The sequence below is a fragment of the Carcharodon carcharias genome, chromosome 3 (genome assembly GCF_017639515.1).
Source record: "Carcharodon carcharias isolate sCarCar2 chromosome 3, sCarCar2.pri, whole genome shotgun sequence".
NCBI classification, from domain to species: Eukaryota; Metazoa; Chordata; class Chondrichthyes; order Lamniformes; family Lamnidae; genus Carcharodon; species Carcharodon carcharias.
This window is the reverse complement of record NC_054469.1, coordinates 15577960-15605609: the sequence shown is the minus strand read 5'-3', so window position 1 is coordinate 15605609 and position 27650 is coordinate 15577960. Positions and strand designations below refer to the sequence as shown.

Sequence of the window (27650 nt, the reverse complement as noted above, 5' to 3'; positions counted from 1 at the left end):
TGCCTCCCCGGAATGAGAGAGAGAGAGAAAGAGTTTTTGTGTATGTGAATGAGTGAGTGAGCGACTGTGTGAGTGAGTCTGTGATTGAGAGAGTCTGAGTGAGTAACTGTGAGAGTCTGTGTGAGTGTGTGGGTAAGAGCAAAAACGCTTAGACTGGGAGTGAGCAGTACACACATACACCCTTCCCCTCCTCCTCTTCCCTCCCAAAAACCTATACATAAAGCAGGCCAGGAAAGGAGAAAACTTAAGTTGAAAGACTAACTGCTTCCAACCTCCACATTCTTGTGAATTCTGCCAAGGCTAGTGAGGAGTGAGTGCCACTAGAGGCGAATGCAAGGCCAATGTTAATTAAATCCAACTCCTTAGCTTAGACCCGGTCCCCACCTCTTCCCTGGGGTTAGTCTGTCTCTCCAGCTGTTATTGGTTCGCTCCGCTGCTTGACACTTTTTATAAGTCATTTTTATTAATTACTGTCTTCCTTTGAGTTACCAATTTATTACTTTGATATTAATTTTGCTTTAAATTCATGTTTAATGTTGTGCGAAACAGACAGCAAGTTGGGCCTTTGGTTTTCCATTTCATCCAGAAGATGGCACTTCAGACAGCGCAGCTTTCACACACAAATGTATTGAAATGTCAGCCTGGATTGAGAACTAAAACTTCTGGAATGGGACCTGACCTCCCGACTAAAGAAACAAAAGCACAACCAACTGAGCCCAGGAAGATATTCAGCTCTGTAGTAAAATGAGGATTCTCAAGTCTACAACCCATGCTCAAGAGACAACGAATTCAATCTGCTCTCTGTTTACAAACACGTGCCATCGGCTCGACTGCTCAATGCCTCATACCAAGAAAGGCATGCTTCTTCACAGAAAGCAGGAGGTTTCATCGAAGTACATTTTCTACCACTTTTAAATTTTCTGTTTACATTAACCACACTAGTTAGAGTAGAGTGCAGAGATGTGGGAGATCAATAGTAATGGCAGGCTGAGGCTGAATGTTAAAGAAAACATTTAGCCTTTGAATAGTAGCAAAGTTTGCTCTCTTAATCGATTATCGTTAATAACCATTGGAAGAATCTGTTCGGTAACTCGTGCAAACAGGGCTGCAGGGAATATTAATTCTAAGCCATGTTTAAAGGTTGGCAAAGTAGAAATGGTGCAGGATGAGGTGGCAATGAGACTAGCCCTCCCCTTGAGATAGCACTGCCGCAGGCCTGGTAGAAGGCAGAGGAACAAGACTTGGGTAAACAGGCAACTCACTGCAAATGTCAGTGCCACATTATTATAATCTAAGCGTTCTTGCTCTTACCCGCAGACTCACACAGTCACTCACTCAGATTCACTCAATCACAGACTCACTCAGACAGTCACTCACGCACTCATTCACGTACACAAAAACTCTCTCTCTCTCTCCCTCTCTCTCGCTCATTCCGGGGAGGCAATGGCAACTAGTAACCCAGACACACAGGTTAATGCTCTGGGGAACTGGGTTCGAATCCCACCATGACAGATGGTGGAATTTGAATTCAATAAAAATCTGCCATTAAAAGTCTAATGATGATATTATGATATAGGCAGGCAATTTTTTTTCAGCAAAGGACATAGGTCTGAATCTGGCTGCCTACTGGGCTGGAGCCAGTGTAACCAGCTCAGCAATGGCTGCTGTCAGGTAGGTGCACCCCTGCACTTGTGGGTAGAAAGGTCACATCTAAAAGTCTGATTCTAACAATGCACAATTAGTTCCTCCTCCTCTCCTTCAAAAGGTTACAGGGAAAACCTATTGTCCCAATGTCATGGGCTTACCAAAATACTTGACACACTAACCTACCAAGGGCAAACAGGTCCCTTCTTGGCCCCGCACCCTCTTCCGCATACAATACGTTTTCTTGTAAAAATCCAAATATGGCATTTCTTAATAATCGTCTCAGTTTACCTCATCTCTTTCACACTTTTAAACTTGGTCTTATTTTGCACTCTAGACCATGGATTTTAGCCTAGGCTTTTCAATTTAACAAACTGTTTTAAAACAAATTGCATTTGCAGTGTTGTTATAAGCAGCTGGCAATGTATTGTTTCCCTCCTCCAAACCCCTCACTTGAAAAATGAAGTGTTATGAGAATATGTAAATCCAACTTGCCTCTCACACACACAAATCACTGAGGCTGCCTTTCGCTTTACACCTGCAGAGTGTTTCACTGGCCATTGCTGGACACTTAAATCTCCAGATCAAAAGCAAAAAAGGCCTTGCAATATTGTCATGCAAACCTTGAACTTAAGAGTAACAGGGAAAGGATTGAATATGCTCACAAGAGAGGTGGGGAGGGGGTGGCATAGTGGTATTGTCACTGGATGAGTAATCTAAAGACCCAGAGTAATGTGCCGGGGGCCTGGGTTTGAATCCCATCACGGCAGATCTGGAAATAAAAGTCCCATGATGACCATGAAACCATTGTCATGAAAACCCACCTGGGTCACTAATGTCCTTTAGGACCTTACCTGATCTGGCCTACATGTGACTCCAGACCCTCAGCAATGTGGTTGACTTTTAACTGCCCTCTGAAATGGTCTGGTAAGCAAGGAATGGAATGGGACAGAACACTCGGCATAACTTATACACCGAAAACAACAATGGCAAACTCACCCCTGTCGACCCTGCAAAGTCCTTCTAACATCTGGGGGCTTGCGCCAAAACTGAGAGAGCTACCTCACAGGCTAGTCAAGCAACAGCCTGACATAGTCATACTCTGGAATCATACCTTCTTAGACACATCATCATCCCACCAGCAGGACAGACCCAGCAGAGGTGGCAGCACAGTGGGAAACAGTCAGGAGGGAGTTGCCCTCAACATTGACTCTGGACCCAATGAAATCGCATGATATCTGCTCAAACACGGGCAATGAAACCTCCTGCTGTTACCACGCACCGCCACCCCTCAGAATCAGTTCTCCTCCAAGTTGAACCGCACTCCTGGGGAGCTCCGAGGGTAGCAAGGGTGCAGAATCTACTCTGGGTGGGGGACTTCTATGTCAATAGCTACTAGACTGGGTGTGCAGCGGGTGGTGAGGAAACAAATACGAGAGAAAAACATACTTGACCTCATCGTCAACAATCTGCCTGAAGATGCATCTGTCCATGACAGTTTCGGTAGGAGTGACCACTGCACAGTCCTTGCGGAAACAAAGTCCCATCTTCATACTGAGGATACCCTCCTTCATGTTGTGAGGCACCACGAGCGAATTGGGATAGATTTTGAACAGGCCTAGCAACTCAAAAATGGGCATCCATGAGGCACTGTGGATCATCAGCAGCAGCAGAATTGTACTCAAACATAATCTGTAACCTCAAGGCCTGACATAGTCCCACTTGTCAGTTACCACCAAGCCACGGGATCAATCCTGGTTCAATGAACAGTGCAGGACAGCATGCCAGGGTCAACACCAGGCATACCTAAAAATGAGGTTACAACCTGGTGAAGCTACAACCGAGGACTACTTGCATGCCAAACAGCATAAGCAGAAAGTGATAGACAGAGCTAAGCGATTCCATAACTAACAGATCAGATCTAAGCTCTGCAGTCCTGTCACATCCAGTCGTGAATGGTGGTGCAAGATTAAACTATTCACTGGAGGGGGAAGCTCCACAAATATCCCCATCCGTAAAGATGGTGGAGCCCAGCACATCAGTGCAAAAGCTAAAGCATTTGCTATAATCTTCAGCCAGAAGTGCCGAGTGGATGATCCAGCTCGGCCTCTTCTGGAGGTCCCCAGCATCACAGATGCCAGTCTTCAGCCAATTTGATTCACTCCATGTAATGTAAAGAAACGGATGAAGGCAATAGATACTGGCAAGACTTGTGCTCCAGAACTTGCCACATCCCTAGCCAAGTTGTTCCAGCACAGCTACAACATTGGTATCTACCCGGCTATGTGGAAAATTGCCCAGATATGTCCCATCCACAAAAAGCAAGACAAATTCACCCCATTGGCCAATTGTCACCCCATCAGTCTACTCTCCATCATCAGTAAAGTGGTAGAAGGGGGTCATCAACATCAAGCGGCACTTGCTTAGCAATAACCTGCTCACTGATGCCCAGCTTGGGTTCCACCAGGGTCACTCAGCTCCTGACCTCATTACAGCCTTGGTTCAAACGTGGAGAAAAGAGCTGAACTCCCGAGGTGAGGTGAGAGTGACTGCCCTTGACATCAAGGCAGCATCTGACCGAGTGTGGCATCACGGAGCCCTAGCAAAGCTGGAGTCAAAGGGAATCAGGGGGAAAACTCTCCGCTTGTTGGAGACATACAAAGCACAAAGGAAGATGGTTGTGGCTGTTGGAAATCAATCACCTCCGTTCCAGGATATCACTGCAGGAGCTCCTCAGGATAGTGTCCTCAGCCCAACCATCTTGACCTGCTTCATCGATGACCTTGCATCCACCATAAGGTCAGAAGTGGGGATGTTCACTGATGATTGCACAATGTTCAGCACCATTTGCGACTCCTCAGATACCGAAGCAGTTCATGTCCAAATGCAGCAAGACCTCGACCATATACAGAGTTGGGCTGACAAGTGGCAAGTAACATTCGCGCCACACAAGTGCAAGGCAATGACCATCCCCAAGGGAGAATCCAACCATCGCCCCTTGACATTCAATGGCATTGCCGTCACTGAATCCCGCAATATCAAGATCCTGAAGGTTACCATTGACCAGAAACTGAACTGGACTAGCCATATAACTACTGTGACTACAAGAGATCAGAGGCTAGGAATCCTGCTGCGAGTAACTCACCTCCAAAGCCTGCCCACTATCTACAAGGCACAAGTCAGGCATGTGGTGGAGTGCTCTCCTCTTCCCTGGGTGAGTGCAGCTCCAACAACACTCAAGAAGGTCAACACCATCCAGGACAAAGCAGCCTGCTTGATTGGTACCCCTTCCACAGACGTTCACCCCCTCCCTCACTGACGTACAGTGGCAGCAGTGTGCACCATTTACAAGATGCATTGCAGGAACTTCTTAGACAGCACCTTCAAAACCCAGGACCGCTACCATTTAGAAGGACAAGAGCAGCAGATACATGGGAACACCACCACCTGGAAGCTCCCCCGCAAGCCACACACCACCTTAACTCAGAACTAAATCACTGTTGCTGGGTCAAAATCCTGGAACTCCCTCCCTCACAGCACTGTGGGTGTACCTACACCACATGGACTGCAGCGGTTCAAGAAGGCAGCTCACCACCACCTTCTCAAAGACAGTTAGGGATGGGCAATAAATGCTGGCCTAGCCAGCGACGTCCACATCCATGAATGAATAAAAAAGAGGTTAAATTAAAATAAAAACAAAATGCTACAGATGCTGGAAATATGAAATTAGAAACAGAAAATGCTGGAAAGCCTCAGCGGGATTGGCTGCATCTATGGAGAGAGAAACAAAGTTAACGTTTCGAGTCCATATGACTCTTCTTCAGATCTAAAGAGAAGTAGAAATATGGTGCAGTCTACACTACTCATGAGGGGGTGGACCAAAATAGAAGGTCAGGGATAGGTGGGAGCTCAGGAAAGATTGACAAAGATGTCAGGAACACAAGACAAAGGGAGTGTTGATGGTAGTGTAAAGACTAAAGGAGTCAATGAAAGTGGCATAAACCTAAGGCTGCAATGTGTTAATAGCAGAACAAGGGCCAGTGCTCTGTGAAAGCACAATATAGAAACACGTGACAGATGGACCTGTTGGGTGGGTGGGGGTTAGTTTGGGGAAAAATGATAAACAAAAATAGGATGATAAAGATTAAATAAAATTTTAAATAAATAAAACTAAATAAATAAAAATAAATAAATAAATATATTGGATTAAAAAGGGGGTAAAGATGGAGGAGAGAGTTCATGGTCTGAGGTCATTGGACTCAATGCTAAGTCCAGAAGGCTGTAAAGTGCCTAATTGGAAGATGAGGTGCTGTTCCTTTAGTTTGCGTTGGGCTTCACTGGAACATTGCAGCAGGCCAAGGATGGACCTGTGGGCATGAGAGCAAGAAAATGTGTTGAAATGGCAAGCAACAGGAAGGTCCTGGTCATGCTTGTGGATTGAGTGAAGGTTCCGCAATGCAGTCACGTAGTCTGCGTTTAGTCTCCCCAATGAAGAGGAGACCGCATTGGGAGCAGTGAGTGCAGTGGACCAAATTGAAGGACGTCCAAGTGAAGCACTGCTTCAGCTGAAAGGAGTGTTTGAAGCCTTGAACAGTGAGGAGGAAGGAGGTAAAGGGGATGCTGTTGCACCTTCTATGATTGCATGGGAAGGTGCCATGGGAAGGGGATGAGGAGTTGGGGTGATGAAGGAGTGGACCAGGGCATCATGGAGTGAACGGTCCCTATGCAATGCTGACAGGGGAGATGAAGGGGAGATGCTGGAGTTGCCTGAAATGGTGGAGGATGATCCTTTGAATGCGGAGGCTGGTGGGGTGAAAAGTGAGGACAAGGGGGAGCCTATCATGGTTCTAGAAGGGGGGAGAACAGGTGAGGGCAGAGATGCAGGAGATGGGTCAGACACGATTGAGGGCCCTGTCGACCACAGTGGGGGGGAACTCTTGGTTAAGGAAAAAGGAAGACATGTCAGAAGTCCCGTTTTGAAGATTGCATCATCGGAATAGATGCGACGGAGGTGGAGGGACTGGGAGAATGGGTTAGAGTCCTTACAGGAAGCAGGGTGAGGGGAGCTGCAGTTAAGGTAGCTGTAGGAGCTTGTAATGAATATTGGTAGACAGTCTTATCACCAGGAATGGAGATAGAGACGTCAAGGGTGGGAAAGGAAGTGTTGGAGATGGACCATGTGAAGGTAGGGGAGGGGTGGAAACTGGAGGTTAAATGAAATGGGTTACTATCAGTGTTTGAAACTGCCCAGAGTAAAATTTCCCATGAATGTGCAGGGCTTTCATATGCAGCATAATTTCAAAGTCCAAGTCTCAGGTCAGCCACAAGTACACAAGATGGTGCAAAAGCTACAAAAGAGATCTTTTTTATAAACTAAATGATTGCAGAATTTTTTTTTTATTCATTCACAAGATGTGGGCTTCGCTGGCTCGGCCAGCATTTATTGCCCTTCCCAGTTGCCTTTGAGAAGGTGGTGGTGAGCTGCCTTCTCGAACCACTGCAGTCCAAGTGGTGTAGGTACACCCACATTGCTGTTAGGAAGGGAGTTCCAGGATTTTGACCCAGTGACAGTAAAGGAACGGCGATATATTTCCAAGTGAGGATGGCCCAAGACTTGGAGGGGAACTTCCAGGTGGTGCTGTTCCCATCTATCTGCTGCCCTTGTCCTTCTAGGTGGTAATGGTCATGGGTTTGGAAGGTACTGCCTAAGGAGCCTTGGTGAATTCCTGCAGTGCATCTTGTAGATGGTACAAATTGCTGCTGTGCGTTGGTGGTGGAGGGCGTGAATGTTTGTGGATGTGGTGCCAATCAAGCGGGTTGTTTTGTCCTGGATGGTGTCAAGCTTCTTCAGTCTTGTAGGAACTGCACTCATCCAGGCAAGTGGAGAGTATTCCATCACACTCCTGTTTGTGCATCGTAGATGGTGGACAGGCTTAGGGTTACTCATCACACAATTCCTAGCCTCTGGCCTGCTCTTGGAGCCACAGTATTTATATGGCTAGTCCAGTTCAGTTATGTTATGCACTTTAGTTCAGTTATGCACTTCAGCACATGTCCAGTTTAATGCAGTGAGGTGTGGGACAGGAGTTGAGAACAGAAACATTCTTTGGTCGCTGCAATATCATTAAACTCAAGGGAGAATGCAGCAATTTCTCTGCAAGGACGACTGATAATCAGGATGTGTTCTGATGCTGGTATGCTTATATTAATATGTTTTCCTCATGTTAACATTGTCCCTTGTGTATTCTTTCACAAGGACCAGGGATTCTATACACAAAGAAAACTGTTGAACGATAACACGCTCACAATGATTGATTAGGGCTCAACTGGAGTGGCACGTTCAATTTTCGGTACCACGTTTTGGAAAGAACGTGAAAGCCTTGGAGAAGGCAGAGATTTACTAATAGAGTACCTGGAATGAGGGACTTCAGTTAAGCAGAGCAAACGGAGATGCTGGGGTTGTTCTCCTTAGGCTGGATGAAGAGGAGACTTGACTGAGTTAGTCAAAATTATGAATGGTTAAGAAATAAGGGGAAACTCTTTCCAGTAGCAGAAGAGTCAGTAGCCAGAGAACACAGCTAAGGTGACTGGCAAAAGAACCAGGGGAAACTTTTATTGACAGTGAGTTATAATAATGTGAAATGCACTGCCTGTAAGCAGGGTCAATAATAATCCCACAACACTCAAGATGCTTGACACCAGTCCAGGACAAAGCAGCCCACTCAATTGGCACCACATCCACAAACATTCACTCCCTCCACCACCGAAGCACAGTAGCAGCAGTGTGGATCATCTACAAGATGCACTGCAGGATCTCACCAAGATTCCTTCGACAGCACCTTCCAAACCCATGACCACTACCATCTAAGACAAGGGCATCAGACAGATGGGAACACCATCACCTGGAAGTTCCCCTCCCGATCACTCACCATCAAACTTGGAAATATATTGCCATTCCTTCACTATCGCTGGCTCAAGATCCTGGAACTTCCTTCCTAACAGCACAGTGGGTGTACCTACACCACGTCGACTGCAACGGTTCAAGAAGGCAGCTCAGCACCACCTTCTCAAGGGCAACTAGGGATGGGCAATAAATGCTGGCACAGCCAGCAAAGGTCACATACCATGAATGAATTTTAGAAAATAATTTCAAAAGGAAACTGGATAAATATTTGAAAGAGAAAAATTGGAATGGTTATGGAGAAAGAACCAGCAAGTGGGATTGATTAGCTAGCTCTAAAGAGCCAGCACAGGCAGGATAAGGCAAATGGCCGCTTTCTGTACTGTATTGTTCTATGATTCAATGCTTTAATAAAATTTCCAAAGAGAAATGGCATGCATGTGCAAATTTGCATCAAATTCACTTCAGCATGAAAAATATCCCAACAGATCCCCACCCTTCCAATGCTTGATTGAGTCAGAAGAGCATTTTGACCACTGCAAAGATAGGTTAAAGTAGTATACATAATATCACACCTTTCACATCCTCTGAATGTGCCAACGCACTTTACAGCCAATAAATTACATTAGTGACTTTGCTTCAAAAGTAATGAGCCCAAACACAGCAGACAATTTGTGCAGTTATATGTCATGAATGGCAATGAGACGAATGAGTAGGTCATTCTGAAATGTGAGCTCCACTTCTCTCTCCACAATGCTGCTTGACCCGAGTGTTTTCAACATTAGAAACTGTTTTTAATGTTAGACCAGGTAATCTACTTTTCTGATGATATTGGTTTCTTCACATCATGTCTGGGTCTATTGTAGACATTTTTATAAGAGATTGATTGCTGTGATTAGTCAATCTGGTGCTTTACAGAAGCATCAAACAGTTTTAACATCAAGCCACATAAAGGGACATTAGGAAAGATGACTAAATATTTTAGTTAAAGAGGTAGAATTTAAGCAGCATTTTAAAAGGAGAAAAGAATGGAGAAGTATAGCAAGGGAATTCAGGAAGTTAGTTGCCAAAGCAGCTAAAGTTGGAGCAAAGGAAGTGAGGGATGAATGGGAAGTGAGAATGGGACAAGCGCGGGGATCTGAGATTTGTAGGGCTGGAGGAGGCTACAGAGATAGGAAGAGGGCAAGGCCATGGAGGAATTTGAATACGGGGATGAGAATTTTAAAGTTGAGGCTTGTCAGACTGGGTGAGAAGGCAAATGGATGGCAAATGGAACTTGATGCAAGCTAGAATACAGCAGAGTTTTGGATCAGAAGTTTGTGAACAACTCCACTATTGTTGTATCATATGAAGAGCTGAAAGATGGATGCTGGTTGACTTTTTCATATAGCAATTCTTATGTATCCTGCGAAATCAGTTACTAGACATGGATAGGTGAATCCCACAAGCAATTGTTGCTGTTGCATTCCTGATCTCTGCTGACCAGACAGGACTGAAATTGCCCCTATATTTCTGCTCTTCAGTATTAATAAAATAACTTTTCTGCAGCAATAATTGTGTACATGTAGGTGTGAACAATATCTTCTGCAAACTTTAAGGTTAAAGGTCGAATCCCCCAATAAGTTCACACCTGATCCTCATATCCTTTGATTGCCTTAGTGCCCAAGAAGCTATCAATCGCAGTCTTCAATATGCACAAGGATTGATCATCCAGAGCTCTCTGGTTAGAGAATTCCAAATATTCACAACCCTCTGAGTGAAGAAATTCCCTTTCCAAGAATTTATCCAACTCCTTTTTGAAAGTTAGCATTGTTTTTCCACCACACTTCCAGTAGTGCGTTCCAGAACATAACCTGCGTGTAAAGAAATGTCATTTCCCCCACTGTGGTTCTTTCACAAAATAATCTTAAATCTGGATCCTCTGGTTACCAACTCTCCAATCAGTTGAAAGAGTTTATTTTACTCAATCAAACCCCCCTCCCCCTCCCAAAAGTCCTCAAAAAAAACCAACCACTGATCCCAACATCCTTGCAAACTATCATCCAACCTCCCTTTCTTCTCCAAGGTCCTAGAATGCGTTTTGTCACCTCCCAAATCTGTTCCCATCTTCCTGTAACTCCATGTTTCAATTCCTCCAATCAATTTTCCTCCCATGCCAGAGTCCCAAAACAGCTCTTACCAAAGTCTCAAGTAACATACCATGTAACAATGACAAAGGTAAAATTTTCCTCCTCACCTTTCTTGGCCCATCTGCAGCCTTTGACATGGTTGACCACACCAGCCTCCAATGCCTCTTGACTGTCGTCCAGCTGGGTGGGACTGCTCTCACCTGGTCCATTCTTATCTATCTAATCATAGCCAGAGAATCAGTTGCAATGGCTTCTCTCCTGGTTCCAACTCTGGTGTCCCTTCTAAGGATCTATTCTTGGCCCCCCCTATTTCTCAGCTATGTGCTTCCCCTTGGTGACATCATCTGAAAACACAGCATTAGTTTTCACATGTACGCCGACAACACCCAGCTTTACCTCACCACTGCCTCTCTCTCGGCTCCTCCATTATCACAATGCTTATCTGAAATCCGGTACTGAATGAGCAGAAAGCTCCTCCAATGAAATATTGGGAAAACCGAAGCTCTTGTTTGAGACCCCGCTCCAATCTTCATTCCCAAGCTACCAACTCCTACATTCCTCCCTCTGGCAGCAGTCTGAGATTAAGCCAGTCTGTTCACAACATGGGTAACACATCTGATCCGGAGATGAGCTTCTAACCATCACCAGGACCGCCTACTGCCTCCTCCATAACATTGCTCAACTTTGCCCCGATCTCAGTTCATCTGTTGCTGAAACCTTCATTCCTGTTGTCATTGCCTCTAGACTCAACTATTCCAATGCACACCTTGCTGGTCTCCCACATTCTACCCTCTGTAAACTTGAGGCCCTCTAAAATTCAGCTGCCCGTGTCCTATCTCTCAGCAAATCCCATTCCCCAATCACCCCTGTGCTCATTGACCTACAATGGCTCCAGATCTAGCATTTTAAAATTCTCATCTTTGTTTTCAAATCCCTCCATGGTCTCACCCCCTCCCTGGCTCTATAATCTCACAATCCTCCAAGATAACTGCACTCCTCAAATCTGGTCTCCTGTGATTTTAACTGTTCCACCATTGGTGGCCATGTTTTCAGCTGCCCAGGCCCCAAGCTCTGAAATTCTTTCTCTGCACCTTTCCACCTCACTTTCCTCCTTTAAGACACTTTGATTCAGCTTTTGTCATCTGAAATAATTCTCATGATGTGGTTTGGTGTCATACTTTGATTCATACTGCTTCTGTGAAGTGCCTTTGGACACTGTATTTCATTAAAGGCACTATATAAATATAAGTTGTTGTTTGTTTTGAACACCTCCAGTAAATTTCTCCAAAACTTTCTCTGTTTCAAGGAATATGATCCAAGCTTTTCAAGAATATCCAGATAACTGAATTCCCCCATCTCTGGGATAATTCTATTCAATCTTCCCTGCACCCTCTCCAAGGCCTTCACATCCTTTCCAAAGCATGGTGCCCAGAATTGGACACAAAACCCCAGGTGAGGTCTAGCCACTCATTTAGAAGGAGGTTTTAACATAGCGTCCTTACTGTTGCACCCTATATGTCACATATAATGCAAGCATCTTCTGGAGTTTCTGGGATGCTTGGTTGCCTATTTGTTAGTGTTCCTCTTTAAAAAAAGAATTGTCAGACATCATGGAATTGCCACCTGCAGTTACACCATGAAGCTGACTGCAGGACTAACTCAGTCAGCTATACAAATTCCTGAAAATCAAACGCTGGCTCATGTCTGAACTCTATCAAAAGGCAGAGGATGAATGTTCACATTCGTATACAATAAAGGGAGAGATAAATAAGCTACACCAGCACAGTCACACCAGAGGCAATACAGAAATTAGTCTCAGTGTTGAAGGACGAACATTTCAGGACTGGGGAGGGGAGCTGAGGGGAATTTCTTTTTATTCACCAAGTCATTATGATCCGGCACTGCCTGAAAGGGAATTGGATGTGTACTTGAAAAGGAAAATTTTACATGGGGAAAAGAGTGGAGGATGGAGTAATTGGATAGGTCTTCCAAAAGAGTCAGCACAAGCTCAATGGGCTGAATGTCCTCCTGTGCTGTATGATTCTATGAGCCTTTACAAAGTAAATGCAGCGAGGTTTTGTTATAATCGAGTCACTGAGTGCTCAACCTGTGTGAAAATGAGCTGCATGGATCAGAAAGATCCCGGGTTCAATCCCTGATGAAAAACTAGCTGATCCCATAAGACATAGGAACAGAAATTAGGCCATTCGGCCCATCGAGTCTGCTCTGCCATTCAATCATGGCTGATAAGTTTCTCAACCCCATTCTCCCGCCTTCTCCCCATAACCTTTGATCCCCTTACCAATCAAGAACCTATCTATCTCGGTCTTAAATACACTCAATGACCTCGATCTTAAATACACTCACAGCCTTCTGTGGCAATGAATTCCATAGATTCACCACTCACTGGCTAAAGAAGTTTCTCCTCATCTCTGTTCTAAAAGGTTTTCCCTTTACTCTGAGGCTGTGCCCTCGGGTCCTAGTCTCTCCTATTAATGGAAACATCTTCCCCACGTCCACTCTATCCAGACCTTTCAGTATTCTGTAAGTTTCAATCAGATCCCCCCTCATCCTTCTAAACTCCATCGAGTATAGACCCTGAGTCCTCAAATGTTCCTCATATGTTAAGCCTTTCATTCCTGGGATTGTTCTCTCAAACCTCCTCTGGACCCTCTCCAGGGCCAGAACATCCTTCCTGAGATACGAGGCCCAAAAGTGCTCACAATATTCTAAATGTGGTCTGACCAGAGCCTTATAAAGCCTCAGCAGCACATCCCTGCTTTTATATTCTAGTCCTCTCGAAATAAATGCCAACATTGCATTTGCCTTCCTAACTACCAACTCAACCTGCAAGTTAACCTTAAGAGAATCCTGGACTAGGATTCCCAAGTCCCTTTGCACTCCTGATTTCTGAATTCTCTCCCCATTTAGAAAATAGTCTATGCCTCTATTCTTCCTACCAAAGTTCATGACCTCACACTTCCCCACGTTGTATTCCATCTGCCACTTCTTTGCCCATTCTCTTAACCTGTCCAAATCCTTCGGCAGCCTGCAAACTTAGCCAGGATGCCCTCAGTTCCTTCATCTCGATCATTAATGTATAAAGTGAAAAACTGTGGTCCCAACACTGACCCCTGCGGAACTCCACTAGTCACCGGCCATCATTCTGAGAAGGATCCTCTTATCCCCACTCTCTGCCTCCTGCCAGAAAGCCAATCTTCTATCCTTGCCTCTAATAACCATGGGCTCTTATCTTATTGAGCAGCCTCCTGTGTGGCACCGTGTCAAAGGCCTTCTGGAAGTCCAAGTAGATAACATCCATTAGCTCTCCTTTGTCAAACCTACTCGTTACCCCCTCAAAGAATTCTAACAGATTTGTCAGGCATGACCTCCCCTTGATGAAACCATGCTGACTTTGCCTGATTTTACCATGCATTTGCAAGTATTCTTAAATCTCATCCTTAATAATGGACTCTAAAATCTTACCAACGACCGAGGTCAGGCTAATTGGCCTGAAATTTCCCGTCTTTTGCCTCACTCCCTTCTTAAACAGGGGAGTTACATTAGCGATTTTCCAGTCCTCTGGGACCCTCCCTGACTCCAGTGATTCCTGAAAGATCGCCACTAACGCCTCTACTATCTCTTCAGCTATCTCCTTCAGAACTCTGGGGTGTAATCCATCTGGTCCAGGTGATTTATCCACCTTCAGACCTTTCAGTTTTCCTAGCACCTTCTCCTTGGTAATGGCCACCATACTCACCTTTGCCACCCCGACTCTCTTGAACTTTGGGGATGTCACTCGTGTCTTCCACTGTGAAGACTGACGCAAAATACCTATTCAGTTCCTCCACCATTTCTTTGTTCCCCACTACTATCTCTCCAGCGTAATTTTCCAGTGGCCCAATATCCACTTTTGCCTCTCTCTTACTCTTTATATATCTAAAAATAATCTTGCAATCTTCTTTTATATTAATGGCTAGTTTACCCTCATATTTAATCTTCTCCCTCCTTATTTCTTTTTTAGTTGTCCTGTTGGTCTTTGTAGGCTTCCCAATCCCCTGGTTTCCCACTGCTCTTCGCCGCACTGTATGCTTTCTCTTTAGCTTTTATGCTGTCCCTGACTTCCCTTGTCAGCCATGGTTGCCTCGTCCTCCCTTTAGTATGCTTCTTCTTCCTAGGGATGAATTTTTGCTGTGTCTCCCAAATTACTCCCAGAAACTCCTGCCATTGCTATTCCACTGTCTTTCCTGCTAGGCTCAACTCCCAGTCAATTCTGGCCAGCTCCTCCCTCATGCCTCTGTAGTTGCCTTCATTCAACTGTAATACCGTTACATCTGATTCCAGCTTTTTCCTCTCAAATTGCAGGGTAAATTCTATCATATTATGGTCACTTCCTCCTAAGGGTTCCTTCACCTTAAGCTCCCTTATCAAATCTGCCTCATTACACATCACTAAATCTAGGATTGCCTGTTCCCTAGTGGGCTCCACCACAATCTGCTCCAAAAAACCATCTCGTAGACATTCCACAAATTCCTTTTCTTGGGATCCACTACCAACCTTATTTTCCCAGTCTACCTGCATATTGAAATCCCCTATGATCACTGTAACCTTGCCTTTCTTACATGCCTTTTTTATCTCCTGATGTATCTTGTGCCCCACATCCTGACGACTGTTCGGAGGCCTGTACATAACTCCCATTATGGTTTTTTTACCTTTGCGGTTCCTCAACTCTACATCATCTGACCCTACGTCATTTCTTGCTATCGATTTAATTTAATTTCTTACTAACAAAGCAACCCCACCCCCTCTGCCAACCTGCCTACCTTTTCGATAGGATGTATAACCTTGGATATTTAGCTCCCAGTCCTGATCCCCTTGCGGCCATGTCTCCATGATGCCCACCACATCATACCTGCCAATTGCAATTTGCTCCACAAGCTCATTTACCTTATTTCGTATGCTGCGTGCATTCAGATACAACACCTTCCTCCTGTATTTCCCGTCCCCTTTTTCATTGTCGTCCCTTTATCTGATGTGCTTGAAGTTAGGTTCCTAGCCCTTTCCACTCTGTCCTATTTTGTGTTCTGGAGACTTTAATAGCCTCTCCTGGGCTCTCCTTTCTTTTCAGTTTTTTCATAATTTTCCATGAAGTTGAATCCACCCCCTACACACTAACCTGCTACTTTGTTTCCCATTAGTCATACTTCTTAGAGTTTTACCCTTCTCTCCCCCTCACGTTCTAGTTTTAAGTCCTGTTGACCACACTATTTACCCTTTTCGCTAGAACATTGGTCCCAGATAGGTTCAGATGGAGACCGTCCCAACGGTACAGATCCCTCCTGTTCCAATATTGATGCCAGTGCCCCACGAAATGGAACCCCTCTTTCCCACACCACTCCTTTAGCCACGTGTTTACTTCCCTTATTCTCGCGTCCCTATGCCAATTTGCACGTGGCTCGGGAGGTAATCCGGAGATTATATCCCTTGAGGACCAGTTCTTTAATTTAGTTCCTATTTCCTGATAATCCCCAAACAGGTCCTCTTTCCTAGTCTTACCTATGTTATTTGTCCCGACGTGGACCACAGCAACTGGATCCTCCCCCTCCCTTTCCAATATTCTTTCAAGCCGGTCAGAGATGTCCCTCACCCTGGCACGGGGCAGGCAACATACCATGAGGGACTCTCGATCCTGCTTACAAAGGATGCTATCAATTCCCCCATTTCCCTTAATTATAGAATCCCCTACAACTACCAGAAATCCCAGAACAGCAGTATTGACCTCAGCCCTGAGCAAGGAAGGGGATGGATGCTGAAGCCATGTTACCATTCCAAGACACAGCAGGAAGCACAGCAATGATTGCAGAATGGTGCAGGATTCTCTGAAACAAAGCACAGCTGCGCAATTGCCTGATTTTTTTAAAACGGATACACTTTTGATGTGAGCATCACTATCATGACCAGCATACATTACCCATCAGTAGTTGGCCTGAGATTTTAGTTGCTCAACAACTAGCAGCTTTGTCTTCAGCTGTCTAGGCTCCAAACTCTGGAATTCCTGCTCTACACCTCTCGTCCCTTTTTCCTCCTTTAAGGCACTCCTTCAAACCTATCTTCCTGACCAAGCTTTCGGTCAACAGCCTCAATGTTCACTCATGGGGATTGGTGCTACATTTTGATCTAAGATGTTCGCATGAAGCATCTTGGTAGGAGTCTGATGTAGCTCAGTAGCTTGCTAGGCTACTTCAGAGGGTAGAAAATAGTAACTATGTTGCTGTGGAATCATACGTAGGTCAAAGCGGCAATTTCCTTCCCTAAGAAAGGACATTGGTTTACCAGCTGTGTTCATAACAATGGCTTCATGGCCACATATATTGATACCAACTTTTTATTCTTAAAATTCGCCTGATGGGAACTGAACTCACATTCCATCGAATTACTAGTCCAGGCCTAAGGATCACTAACATAACTACTATACTCCAAAAGCATTTGCATGCACGCTGGAATAAAGCTGCAACAATTACATTTCTGCTGAGCTACACAGGGTGTCAAAACAAAACAGGAAATAAGTTTAAAGTAACTATGGGAATCTGAAAGACATCATGGGTGAAAGGGAGTTGAAGCAAGATTAGGCTAAACAGTTAAGAGATAGTGCAAAAAGGTAAGGTTGCAATCAGGATATTTGCTGCAATTTTTGTTTGGGATTTTTAATTGCAAGGGGATGTTAATTATATTATCAACTGGTCTCAGTAATGTCAGGAATTATAAACACACTGTCCTGTGGAGGGCTGCACTGCATCTCTCTGCTAATTGACCTGGAGCACAAGAACGGTGAATAAACCCCAGCAAAGGTTAGCAGCAGTCTCTGCCCTCCTCTCTTATGGATTCCAGCAACTCTCTTTAAGCACATCCAGCTAGCTATTCTTCAAAAGAGATTACAGAAATCCTTCTGGGAGCACTGCCCTTTTTCTGATAACATCACTCCTACCCACACCCCACAATTACCAATACCCATTTCAAAAAAACTGCAGGACATTCTCAACCCAGAAATGAACTACTGACCACGTATCTGTGCGGTCACTAAGACCACTATTTCCAGCGCTGTACCATCACCCAACTCCAACCTTCCCTCAGCTCATAGAAACACAAGATTTATGGTACGGCACAAGAGGCCATTTGGTCCATCATGTCTGCTCCTGAAATCCCCAACCATGCTTTTGTTATCTCTAGAATTAATTATTCCAATGCTTGCCTAGCTGGGCTCCAGTCTGTTGATCACCATCAATTTAAGCTCATTCAAAACTCTCCAGTCCATATCCTAATTTGCACCAAGTCTAGTTCACTAACCTATATTGACTCATGGTACAGCAACCTCTAGATTTTAAAATTCTCCATCTATTCAAACCCCTTCATTGCCTCACCCCTTCCCATCTCTGACACCTTTTTAACCTTGACTGCCTTTATGCCAAAATTAAACGGACGTCCATAGATATACATGATCTACAGTTTACGGGTGACTGCAGTGTTGATCCGACTTTACACAAGATTTACAAGTCACTCCCAATCTCTTCAATTCTGCATACAAAAAACTTGGTCTGTGCTTGAATGTTGCCAAAACTCAAATTGCCCCACACCTTTGGTCAGCCGAATATTCCACCTCCCAAAAATGCTTAAGGACAGATTCTGGAACATGTTGAGCACATCCCATACCTTGGCAGCCGCTTCTCCCCAAAGGGCACCATTGACGAGGAGATCCAATACTGGATCAGCTGCGTCAGTTAGGCTTTCGACAATATACGGCAGTGAGTGTTTGATAACAAAGACCTCCACAAGTTAACAGAAGTCCGAGAGTACAGAGTAGTTGCCATCACCACACTGCTGTACTGTGTATCAGTGACACATAAGAGCACTAGAGAAATTCCATCAACAATCCCTCCACAGCATTCTCCGGATTCAATGGGAGGACCGTCAAACAAGTGCCAGTGTCCTTCTTGAAGCCAGTTCCACAAGCATTCAGGCAAAACTCCTGAAAAGCAACTTCAAATGGACTAGACATGGTGTCAGGATGGCCAAAAACTATCTCCCCCACCAGGTCCTGAGCTTTCAACTCTCAAATGGCCAGCGTTCCAGAGGAGTACAAAGGAAACATTTCAAAGACACTCTGAAGCTTTCCTTGAAGTGCTGCAGTATTGAACTCAATGACCGGGAGGAGCTGAATCAAGTGTTCAGAACGGCATCAAGTCTGTCAAGCTGCATCACTGTGTCACAACGTCTTAATAATGAGGCAGAGCAACGGCAGGGAAGGAAAGAAATGGAAGCCATTCCTGCACTCCAGATCCCAACTACCTCGTGGCACCCATGTGCCATAAGATCTGCGGATCGAGGATCAGCCTGTTCAGTCACATGAAGACCCATAGCAGAAACTCACAACTCTGAATAGACATCAGCCTCAAATCGGGGCACAGCCAACAATGATGACAAATTTTCCCCAACCCTGCAACCTTCAGGGACCTCTGCATTCCTCCAATTCCGGCCTTGTCCATTCCAGATTTTATGTGCTTCATCACCGGTGGCTATACCTTCAACTGCCGAAGCGTTAAGCTCTGGAATTCCCTCCTAAACCTCTCCGTCTCTCTACCCCATCTCTCCTCCTTAACCTCTCTGCCTCTCTACCGTGCACTCTCCTCCTTAACAACTCACGTTAAAACCTACCCCTTTGACCAAACTTTTGGTCACCTGTCCAAATGCTACCTTATACGGTGGTGTCAAATTCTATTTGATGATAGACTTGTGAAGCCTAAAAGCACAATATAAAGTTGTTGCTTGAGAACCACTAATAGCAGTTTGATGCAGAAGCCACCTCAGAGGGCAGTTAAGAGTCAGCCACATTGGTGTGGGGGCTGGAGTCACAAGCAGGTTAGATTGACTAAGAGAAGGCTCCCAAAAATGGGAGGGCATTAGTGAATTAGTTGGATTTTTGACAACCTGACAGCTTCACAGTCACTTTTACTGATACCAGCTTTTTAAACTGGTAGGATTTGAATTCACATTCTATTGGATTAAGAACATAACCACTAAACTACTGTCTGCACGCATGTGTCTTGAATTAAAGACGCACCATGTTCATTTCTGCAGAGTTTCACAGATGTCAAAAATTATAAAACAGAAAATGAATTTGAAGTAACTATGGGAATCTGAGAGACACATGGTGCATGGAGTGGAGCTGCAGCAAGATTTGTCTAATTAAGGCAATTAGAGAAATCTAATTAGGGAAAAAAAAAGCAAAGTTGCTATCCACTATCAGAATGTTTGCTACATTTTGTTTAGGCTTTTTATCGAGAAGGGATGTTGATTATGTTATCAACTGATCTTAGTAATGTCAGGAATTCTAAACACACGTCGCTGTGGAGAACTGCAGTGCATCTCTCTGATTGCTGACCCAGACTCAGTAATAGTCAATAAATCCTGATAAAGATTAGCTGCAGTCTCTTCCCTGGATTACAGGTCTGTGGATTCCAGTGACTCCATATTGCCACATTCAACCAGCTATTCTTCAAAATGGACTAGTCACCCTTTGAGAAGACTGCCTCCTCCTCTAACAGCTCAAACAGCTCACCCCCACCACACCACCCCCCAAACAATTACTACCAACATTTTCAAAAATGTTGAACTGTAGACTGTTTACAACCGGGGCTACATACTTAACCCCAAGTTGACCACATTTCTGCATCATTACTGAGACCACCTATTTCCACCTCCACAACACTGGCCAATTCCACTCCTGCCTCAGCTCATCTGCTGTTGAAATCCATGTCAAGGCATTTATCATCTCTAGACTTGAATACTACAACACTTCTGACCAGCCTCCTATGTCCCCACTCTCCCTTCTACACTTTGCAGCCCGTATGTTAACACAAAATCCTATTCACCTATCACCCCTGGGCTTACTGACCTACAATGGCTCCTAGTTAAAGCAATGCCTAGATTTTAAAATTCCCATTCTTGTATTCGGTGATCTCCTCCAGCCCTACAATCCTCCAAGATATCTGCAATCCTCCCATCCTGGCCTCTTACTCATCCCCAGTTTTCACTGCAGCATCATGGGCAACCACGCCTTCAGCTGCTGAGGCTCTAAGATCTGGAATTCCCTCTCTAAATCTCTCTGCCTTTGAGATACTCCTTAAAATCTGCCCATTTCAGCAAGGTTTCAGTCATTTGTCTTAATATTCCTAATTAGGCAACTCAGTGTCAAATTTTGTTTGACAACATTCCTGTGAAGTGCCTTGGGACATTTTATTACATTAAATACTAATTACGTTAGATGTTGAAGCAGGTAGCAAGGCCTGGACAACATTCAGGCTTGGGCTGATAAGTGGCAAGTAACATTTGTGCCACACAAGTGCCAAATAATGATCATCTCCAACAGAGAGAATCCAACCATCCCCCCTTTGACATTCAATGGAATTACTGAATTGCTGATTGGAATCGCTGAATCCCCCACTATCAACATCCCGGAGGTTACCATTGACCAGAAACTGAACTGGACCAGCCATATAAATGCTGTGGCTACAAGAGCAGGCCAGAGGCTAGGAATCATGCGACGAGTAACTCACACAAGCCACTCAGTTGTATTCAAGAAGGTGGCTCGCAACCACTTTCTCATGGCCAGTTTAGGGGCGGGTAATAAATGCCGGCCTGGTCAGTGATACTAACATCTTGTGAATGAAGTGCTTTGAACTGAAAACAGCAAGTCTAATCCCAAACTCTGTTCCCATCTGGCACCAAGTAGGATAAATCATCAGGACACGGCTGAAGGAAGTGAATATGGATTTATCACACAGGAGACTGCCAGGAGAGGATTAAGGGCATGGAATGAATGGGAGGGTAACCAAGGGTATTAAAACCTGGTGCAGGGGAGAGGAAAGAAAGAAAATGTCCAATCGAAAAACCAAAGGAACGGGATTGCTCTGGGCTTTCATGGCACCGTCCTGTTCGAGGCAGCTATCAGCACCATCCAATCATGGACAACCCCTGCAATGTCAGCCTGACTCCAGTACACTCCAGCCAGCATCCACCCTATATATTGAGGCAACCGAGAGGTTATGGAGCAGATTCATTCTAATGGTGCGGATATACAGAGAAAAAACTCAAAAGTTGGAATTGTTCTCCACCAGAACAGTACAGATTTTGGGTGGCTGGATAAATAAGTATGATATTATAATAGGTTGGAATGGAGTAGTTGAAAATGATTGAAGGGTCTTTAACATGGGGATATAGGAATAAAACTATGGATTGTGAGGCTGTGAGATTCAGTCTTGGAGTTAGCGACTGGAACAGAGATTGTGAGTCAACATTTAAGAATAGGTTAGCTAGGTGGTTGAGGGAAAGGATAAAGGGATATGGGAACTGGGTAGGCTTGTGGAATCCCAATTATTGCCTCTGTGAGGATAAACAATAGACTGAATGTTGTCATTTCTATTGTAATTCTGTGTCTGACCTGAATCAGTCTGTGAATAGTTTCCACAGTAAGCGCAGCCTACGTAATCCCAGCAGAAACCTACTCATTATTACTCTCCTTTCAATAAACTTCTCTCAGCAATGTCACAACGCAGGACATACTGCCACACAGTGGCCAAGCTACAAATTGAAGCAGTTAACACACTCATATCCACCAGCACAATCGAAGCATGATCCCCCCCACCCCACCTACTGATTTGGGTTTGGACTGGGGAGGGAGGAAATTGTCCTCTTTAGCAAATTTATGTTCCACCATTCAACTAGTCACGCATACACATCAACCTTCGCCTTCCCCCTTCAGACTCTGACTCTGCTTGTTGTCCGTTCCACCACAAGGCACTGTTCTTGCAGGTTGACACGCTATTGCACTTTGCAACTTTTTCCTCAAAACACTTCATCATGCTGCCTCTCGCTCTCTCTCTCTCCCTGCTTCTAGGTCTCTCTAAAACCTCACTCTTAACATAGGATCAAAATTTCCACATCAACTAATCTTTCCTCAAGCTCAGCCTCCTCTTCCTTGTTAAGATGCTCAGGTCATTCTCCTAAATGGTAACATAAAGATACAAGTTGCTGCTCAGGAGAGGGATGGGTAACAACTTGCATTTATATAGCACCTTTAACATAGCAAAATATCCCACGGCACTTCTCAGGAATGATTAATAAAATTTGATACTGAGCCACATATTAGAACAGATAAACGAAAGTTTGGTCACTTTGAACATTCACTCCCTCCACCACCAATGCACAGTAGCAGCAGTGTGTACCATCTACAAGATGCACTGTAGCAACTTACCAAGTCTCTTTCGACAGCACATTCCAAACCCACGACCTCTATCACTTGGAAGGACAAGGGCAACGGGTGCACGGGAACACCACTGTCTGCAAGTTCCCCTCCAAGCCACACACCATCCTTGACTTGGAAATATATCGCCGTTCCTTCACTGTCGCTGGGCCAAAATCCTGGAACTCCATTCCTAACAGCACGGTGGGTGTACCTGCACCACATGGACTGCAGCGGTTCAAGAAGGCAGCTCACCACCACTTCTCAAGAGCAACTAGGGATGGGCAATAAATGCTGGCCTGGCCAGCGACATCCACAACCCATGAAAGAATAAAAAGGGTAGGCTTTAAGGAGCAATTAGAAGGAGGTGAGACAGGTAGAGAGGCAGAGCGGTTGAGGAAGGAAATTTCGGAGCTTTAGGCCTTGGCATCTGAAGACACAGGTTCCAATAGTGGGGCAAAGATATGGAGAATGAACAAGATTCCAGATTCAGATGAGTGTAGATATCTTGGATATCTCCTCACAGCGAAGCTCTTTGCTCGACAAAAGAGCATAATTTCACACACCGCTATAGCTTTAACCAAAAATTGTTGTACAATTACCTAACCAAACCCTGCACAAACATTAGACCACATTGAGGGTGGCACTTGTTCCCTTCTACCACAAACAATGAATTCAGTCCAACATGACTGGAACTCATGCCAACTAGTGTCACTGCGACCTCAACAGTTGAAGGCTTCAAGCTATACTTAGCTCAATAAGTATAATCATCAGGTCCCTCCTAACCAATCACAGACTTCTGGACTCACTTCAGGGATTCCTCTTTGTGCTGCTTCACTTTCTCACACTCAATGCCAATAACATACGGTCCATATACAGCAGGGTTACATGGCAGTTCTAGCTTTGACAGGGAACTGAGGTGAGTGCAATAACAAGGTGGTAGCTCCCCAGAGAAAGGATTCCCTACAGGATTTATTTGCGACAATCTTCTATTTATGGCGCTTCATTCTGGTTTCCCAACAAGTGGAAACATCAACCTTACCGAACTCCTTCATAAATTTAAGGACAATCAGATCAACCCTCAACAGAAAAGAGCCCCGGCCACTTCAATCTTCCCTTCTAGATATAACCTCTCAGTTCCAATGTCATCCTTGTAAATCTTTTTTTGCACTTTCTCCAGTGCCTCTCTATACTTTTTTGTAAGATGGAGAATAGAAGTGTGCACAGTATTCCAAGGTTCTATGTAAGTTTAACATTAGCTTTCACTCAGACAAAAGAAAGTTCCTTTGCAGTAAAATTGGCTAAGTAGCATTGAAGTGTATGTTGAATGAAGTAAAACCTGCACAAAAGAAAAACAGAATTACCTGGAAAAACTCAGCAGGTCTGGCAGCATCGGCGTAGAAGAAAAGAGTTGACGTTTCGAGTCCTCATGACCCTTCGACAGAACTGTCGTAGGGTGATGAGGACGCGAAACGTCAACTCTTTTCTTCTACACCGATGCTGCCAGACCTGCTGAGTTTTTCCAGGTAATTCTGTTTTTGTTTTGGATTTCCAGCATCCGCAGTTTTTTGTTTTTATCTCTGAGGTAAAACCTGCATTCATTTCTTAAGGCTGTTTTAGCATCATTGTGATAAACGCTCCCTCTAGTGGCCTGGTGAAGAATATATGTGAGCTGAATTCCCTCCCTCAGCAGTGTTGTCCAAGCCACTCACCATATGTGGTAAATTGAGCAGAAGTGTAGCAAGTTGATTCTCTGCATCAGGGAATTAGGACCATGCAGCAGCCCATTCAATTGAGGACACGGTTCCAGACTCCATCTTACACAAATCCATGGTCACGTCAGAAGTAATTAGAAAATGCTTCAGGAAAAACCTTCTTTAAAGTTAATGGAGCCATCATGGTGTGTGATGAACTGGAAGCTCCAAGAGTCATATTGGACTCAAAACATTAACTCTGTTTCTCTCTCTACAGATGCTGCCAGGCTTGCTGAGTTTTTCCAGCATTTTCCGTTTTTATTCCCCTGCTCTTCATTGAAATAGTGGCAATGGGACTATTAATATCTACCTGAGAGGGCAGGCCTTGGTTTAACATCTCATCTGAATGACCAGCAGCTTTAACAGTGGAGTACTCCCTCGGTACCGCATGGGAGTGTCAGTATGGATTATGGGGTCAAGTGTCTGGAGCGGGACTTCAACCTGAGGCTCACTCGGAGTCAAAGATACCCACTGAGCCAAGCTGGAACCCTGTAGCTATTAAGGAAGTGTAAAAACCACATATCAATCATGAGCAATCAGCAAAGCCCTTGATAAAGAGGAGCTGTTGAACCCAGTCATTCATAAGACAGTTGGTGCATTCACTGTGTGAAGAAGCTCAAAATGCTTACTTAAATTGGTAGTCGCAGTTCAGGAACTACAGTTCCTGGAGGGCCTCGGACCTTCTATGCATGCGTCAGCCCGGAAAGGGCCGCATATGCACAGTTGGCGGTTTTTACATTCTTTAGACCAGGAACCAGCCCTGCACACATGCCCAGAAGAAAAGGAAAGAGAGAAGTGAAATGGCCCAAAACTGCTGGTCAGGCGTCCTGGAACCGGAGCGCCATTTGAGAGAAGGTGTCCCAGGGAGCAGGATACAGGGAGGGGGCCAGGCAGAAGGTCACAAGCCAAGAAGAAGGTCCCAAACCAGAGAGTGGAACAGAAAGAGGTGCCATGAGAATGTCTCAGGCACAAAAACAGGGATCAGAAAGAGGTCATGGAAGAAAGGCCCAGGTGAGGGACAAAGACAGAGATCAGAAACAGATCCTGTTAAGTAAAGTTGAGAGAAAAGAGTAGAGAAATAGGCTCCGAGTTGGACACCGAGCTACAAGTAGCAGACTTGAAGTGAAGCAAGTTTGAGAGGAGCCTAGAAGATCCAAAAGGGCAGCCATAGGTTGGTGACTCCTTACTGCAGGACTTTGGAGCAGTGACGTTCTGCTTGGCAAGGGCGAAGATCTGAAAGTGTGCTTGGAAGGTGAAGCTTGAGTGAACTCAAGGTCCAGGGGAAAGGAATGTCGGGAGGCGAGATTGAAACCCTGGAGATGGATCCTTCTCAAAGCTGTCCAAGTGGGAGCGACATTTGGAGAGAATTCCAAGGTGGGCTCCTCAAATGTGGAGATTGGAAACCCTCGTGAGAAAGACACAGTTTTAGTGAGACTGTTTGGCTCACCGTGTGACAAATGTCTAGATGGGTTGTTTAGAAATCCAAAGAATCTGCTTCGGTCACATCTGTCATTTACTTTGGAGTGCGGAGTGTCTGACCACAGTTCACCAGTTGGTTCACATGTACCACATGCTTACCGTGAATATTAAGAGTATAAGGTAGGTATAGTAGATTGTTTTATCTTTCCAAATTTGTATTTGTTTATAAAGATATAGCTGGGCTGAAGGAATAGTGAACATTTGAATCATTTTCTTCTGTTTGTGTTGAGATCTTTCCAACCTTTTTATAGTTCATTTTCCTTGTTTAATTAATGTTTCATTCTGTGATGTAATTCATCAACAAACTTCTGTGAATTTGTTCAGTAACTTTCCTCTAAATTCTAAAAGGAAAACAAAGTTAGGACCTATCAAGCTAGGTTTCATTCTGGGATCTGAATTGGCCAGTATTAATATCAGCTGAGAACGTACCAACTGCCAGTGTAGAACCAGTTGATAAGGACCAAGAAAGTCGCAGGTCTGCAACTTGGTCTGTGTTAAATTATATGATTTTCATTATGGCAGTGGGGACAGCAACTGGCTTCAGCACACACACACACACACACACACACATATATTCTCGGAGTAATTAGGGTTTAGGATAGGGTTGATTAGTAGAAGCTCTTTGCAGTTTTTCTACTCCTTAGTCAGAAGGAGCTGCACAACTGGTGTCAGCGTCCACTTGTTTCCCAGGTGATTCCAAACAGGGGGTTTGAACCTGGGAATCTGTGTGTGTGTGCCTGGCTCATTTATCATTAAGCAAATCCACGCTTATAGATTCATCCACCAAAAGGTACAGCAATGAAAACAGGAGGCACGTACCTGGAATGTAGATCTTCTGTCATTGTAACATCGCTTTCGTTTGCCTCGTACTCAATGTTCATGCAATCTGGAGCAAACTTCACCTTCCTGCTCTTTTCAGGCAAGTTGGCATTGAGGTTAGAGGACAGTTTTTTCTCCTGCCCACTCGGGACCTGCCCTCTCTCTCGCTCCAACAGCCTTTCTGCGCAAAGGTCATCCGCTGCCTCATGGTACCATCTGAAATCTTGAGGCTTCTGACTGCTTCGGCTGCCTGTATAAAGACAGGGGTGCTTCTTCTGGGGGTAGTCCTGGGCAGATGTGCCATCTGCCATGTTATCCACCATCAGCGTGCCAGCAGCGGGAAGCCAGTCAGAGCAGGTAGCGCTTTCGCACGAGGTGCCAACCTGTCGTACGTACCCCTTGAAACAAGAGCCACTGTCAACGTCGCTCTCAATTGCATGTAAAGCCAGGCTAGATCCAGAGGCCCGTTTAATCAGGCGCTTTTTGGAGGAATCCTGCACACGTGGAAAAAGTCAATAGAAAAGATTATTCAAGGGTTAGAGCATCTGAGGATTAGTCTAACTCCAGTCCTGGGTGTGTTTGGGTTAGTTTAACTCCAGTCCCGGGTTAGAGCATGCAAGGGCTAGTCT

At 44.8% G+C, this 27650-nt stretch overlaps 1 protein-coding gene across 4 annotated transcripts in view; it reads right to left on the bottom strand.

Annotated features, from left to right (window-relative positions):
* The window catches only part of mindy4 (MINDY lysine 48 deubiquitinase 4), a 194384-nt gene that overhangs the window by 140315 nt on the left and 26419 nt on the right, over positions 1-27650 (bottom strand). For all 4 annotated transcript variants that reach the window (XR_005942690.1, XM_041185172.1, XM_041185170.1 and 1 more), the window contains exon 5: positions 27022-27515. Coding sequence is in view for 3 of the 4 variants with exons in the window: in XM_041185172.1 (XP_041041106.1) it covers positions 27022-27515 (494 nt within the window). In the remaining variant the exon portion in view is untranslated. The remainder of the gene's footprint in view (positions 1-27021; positions 27516-27650) is intronic.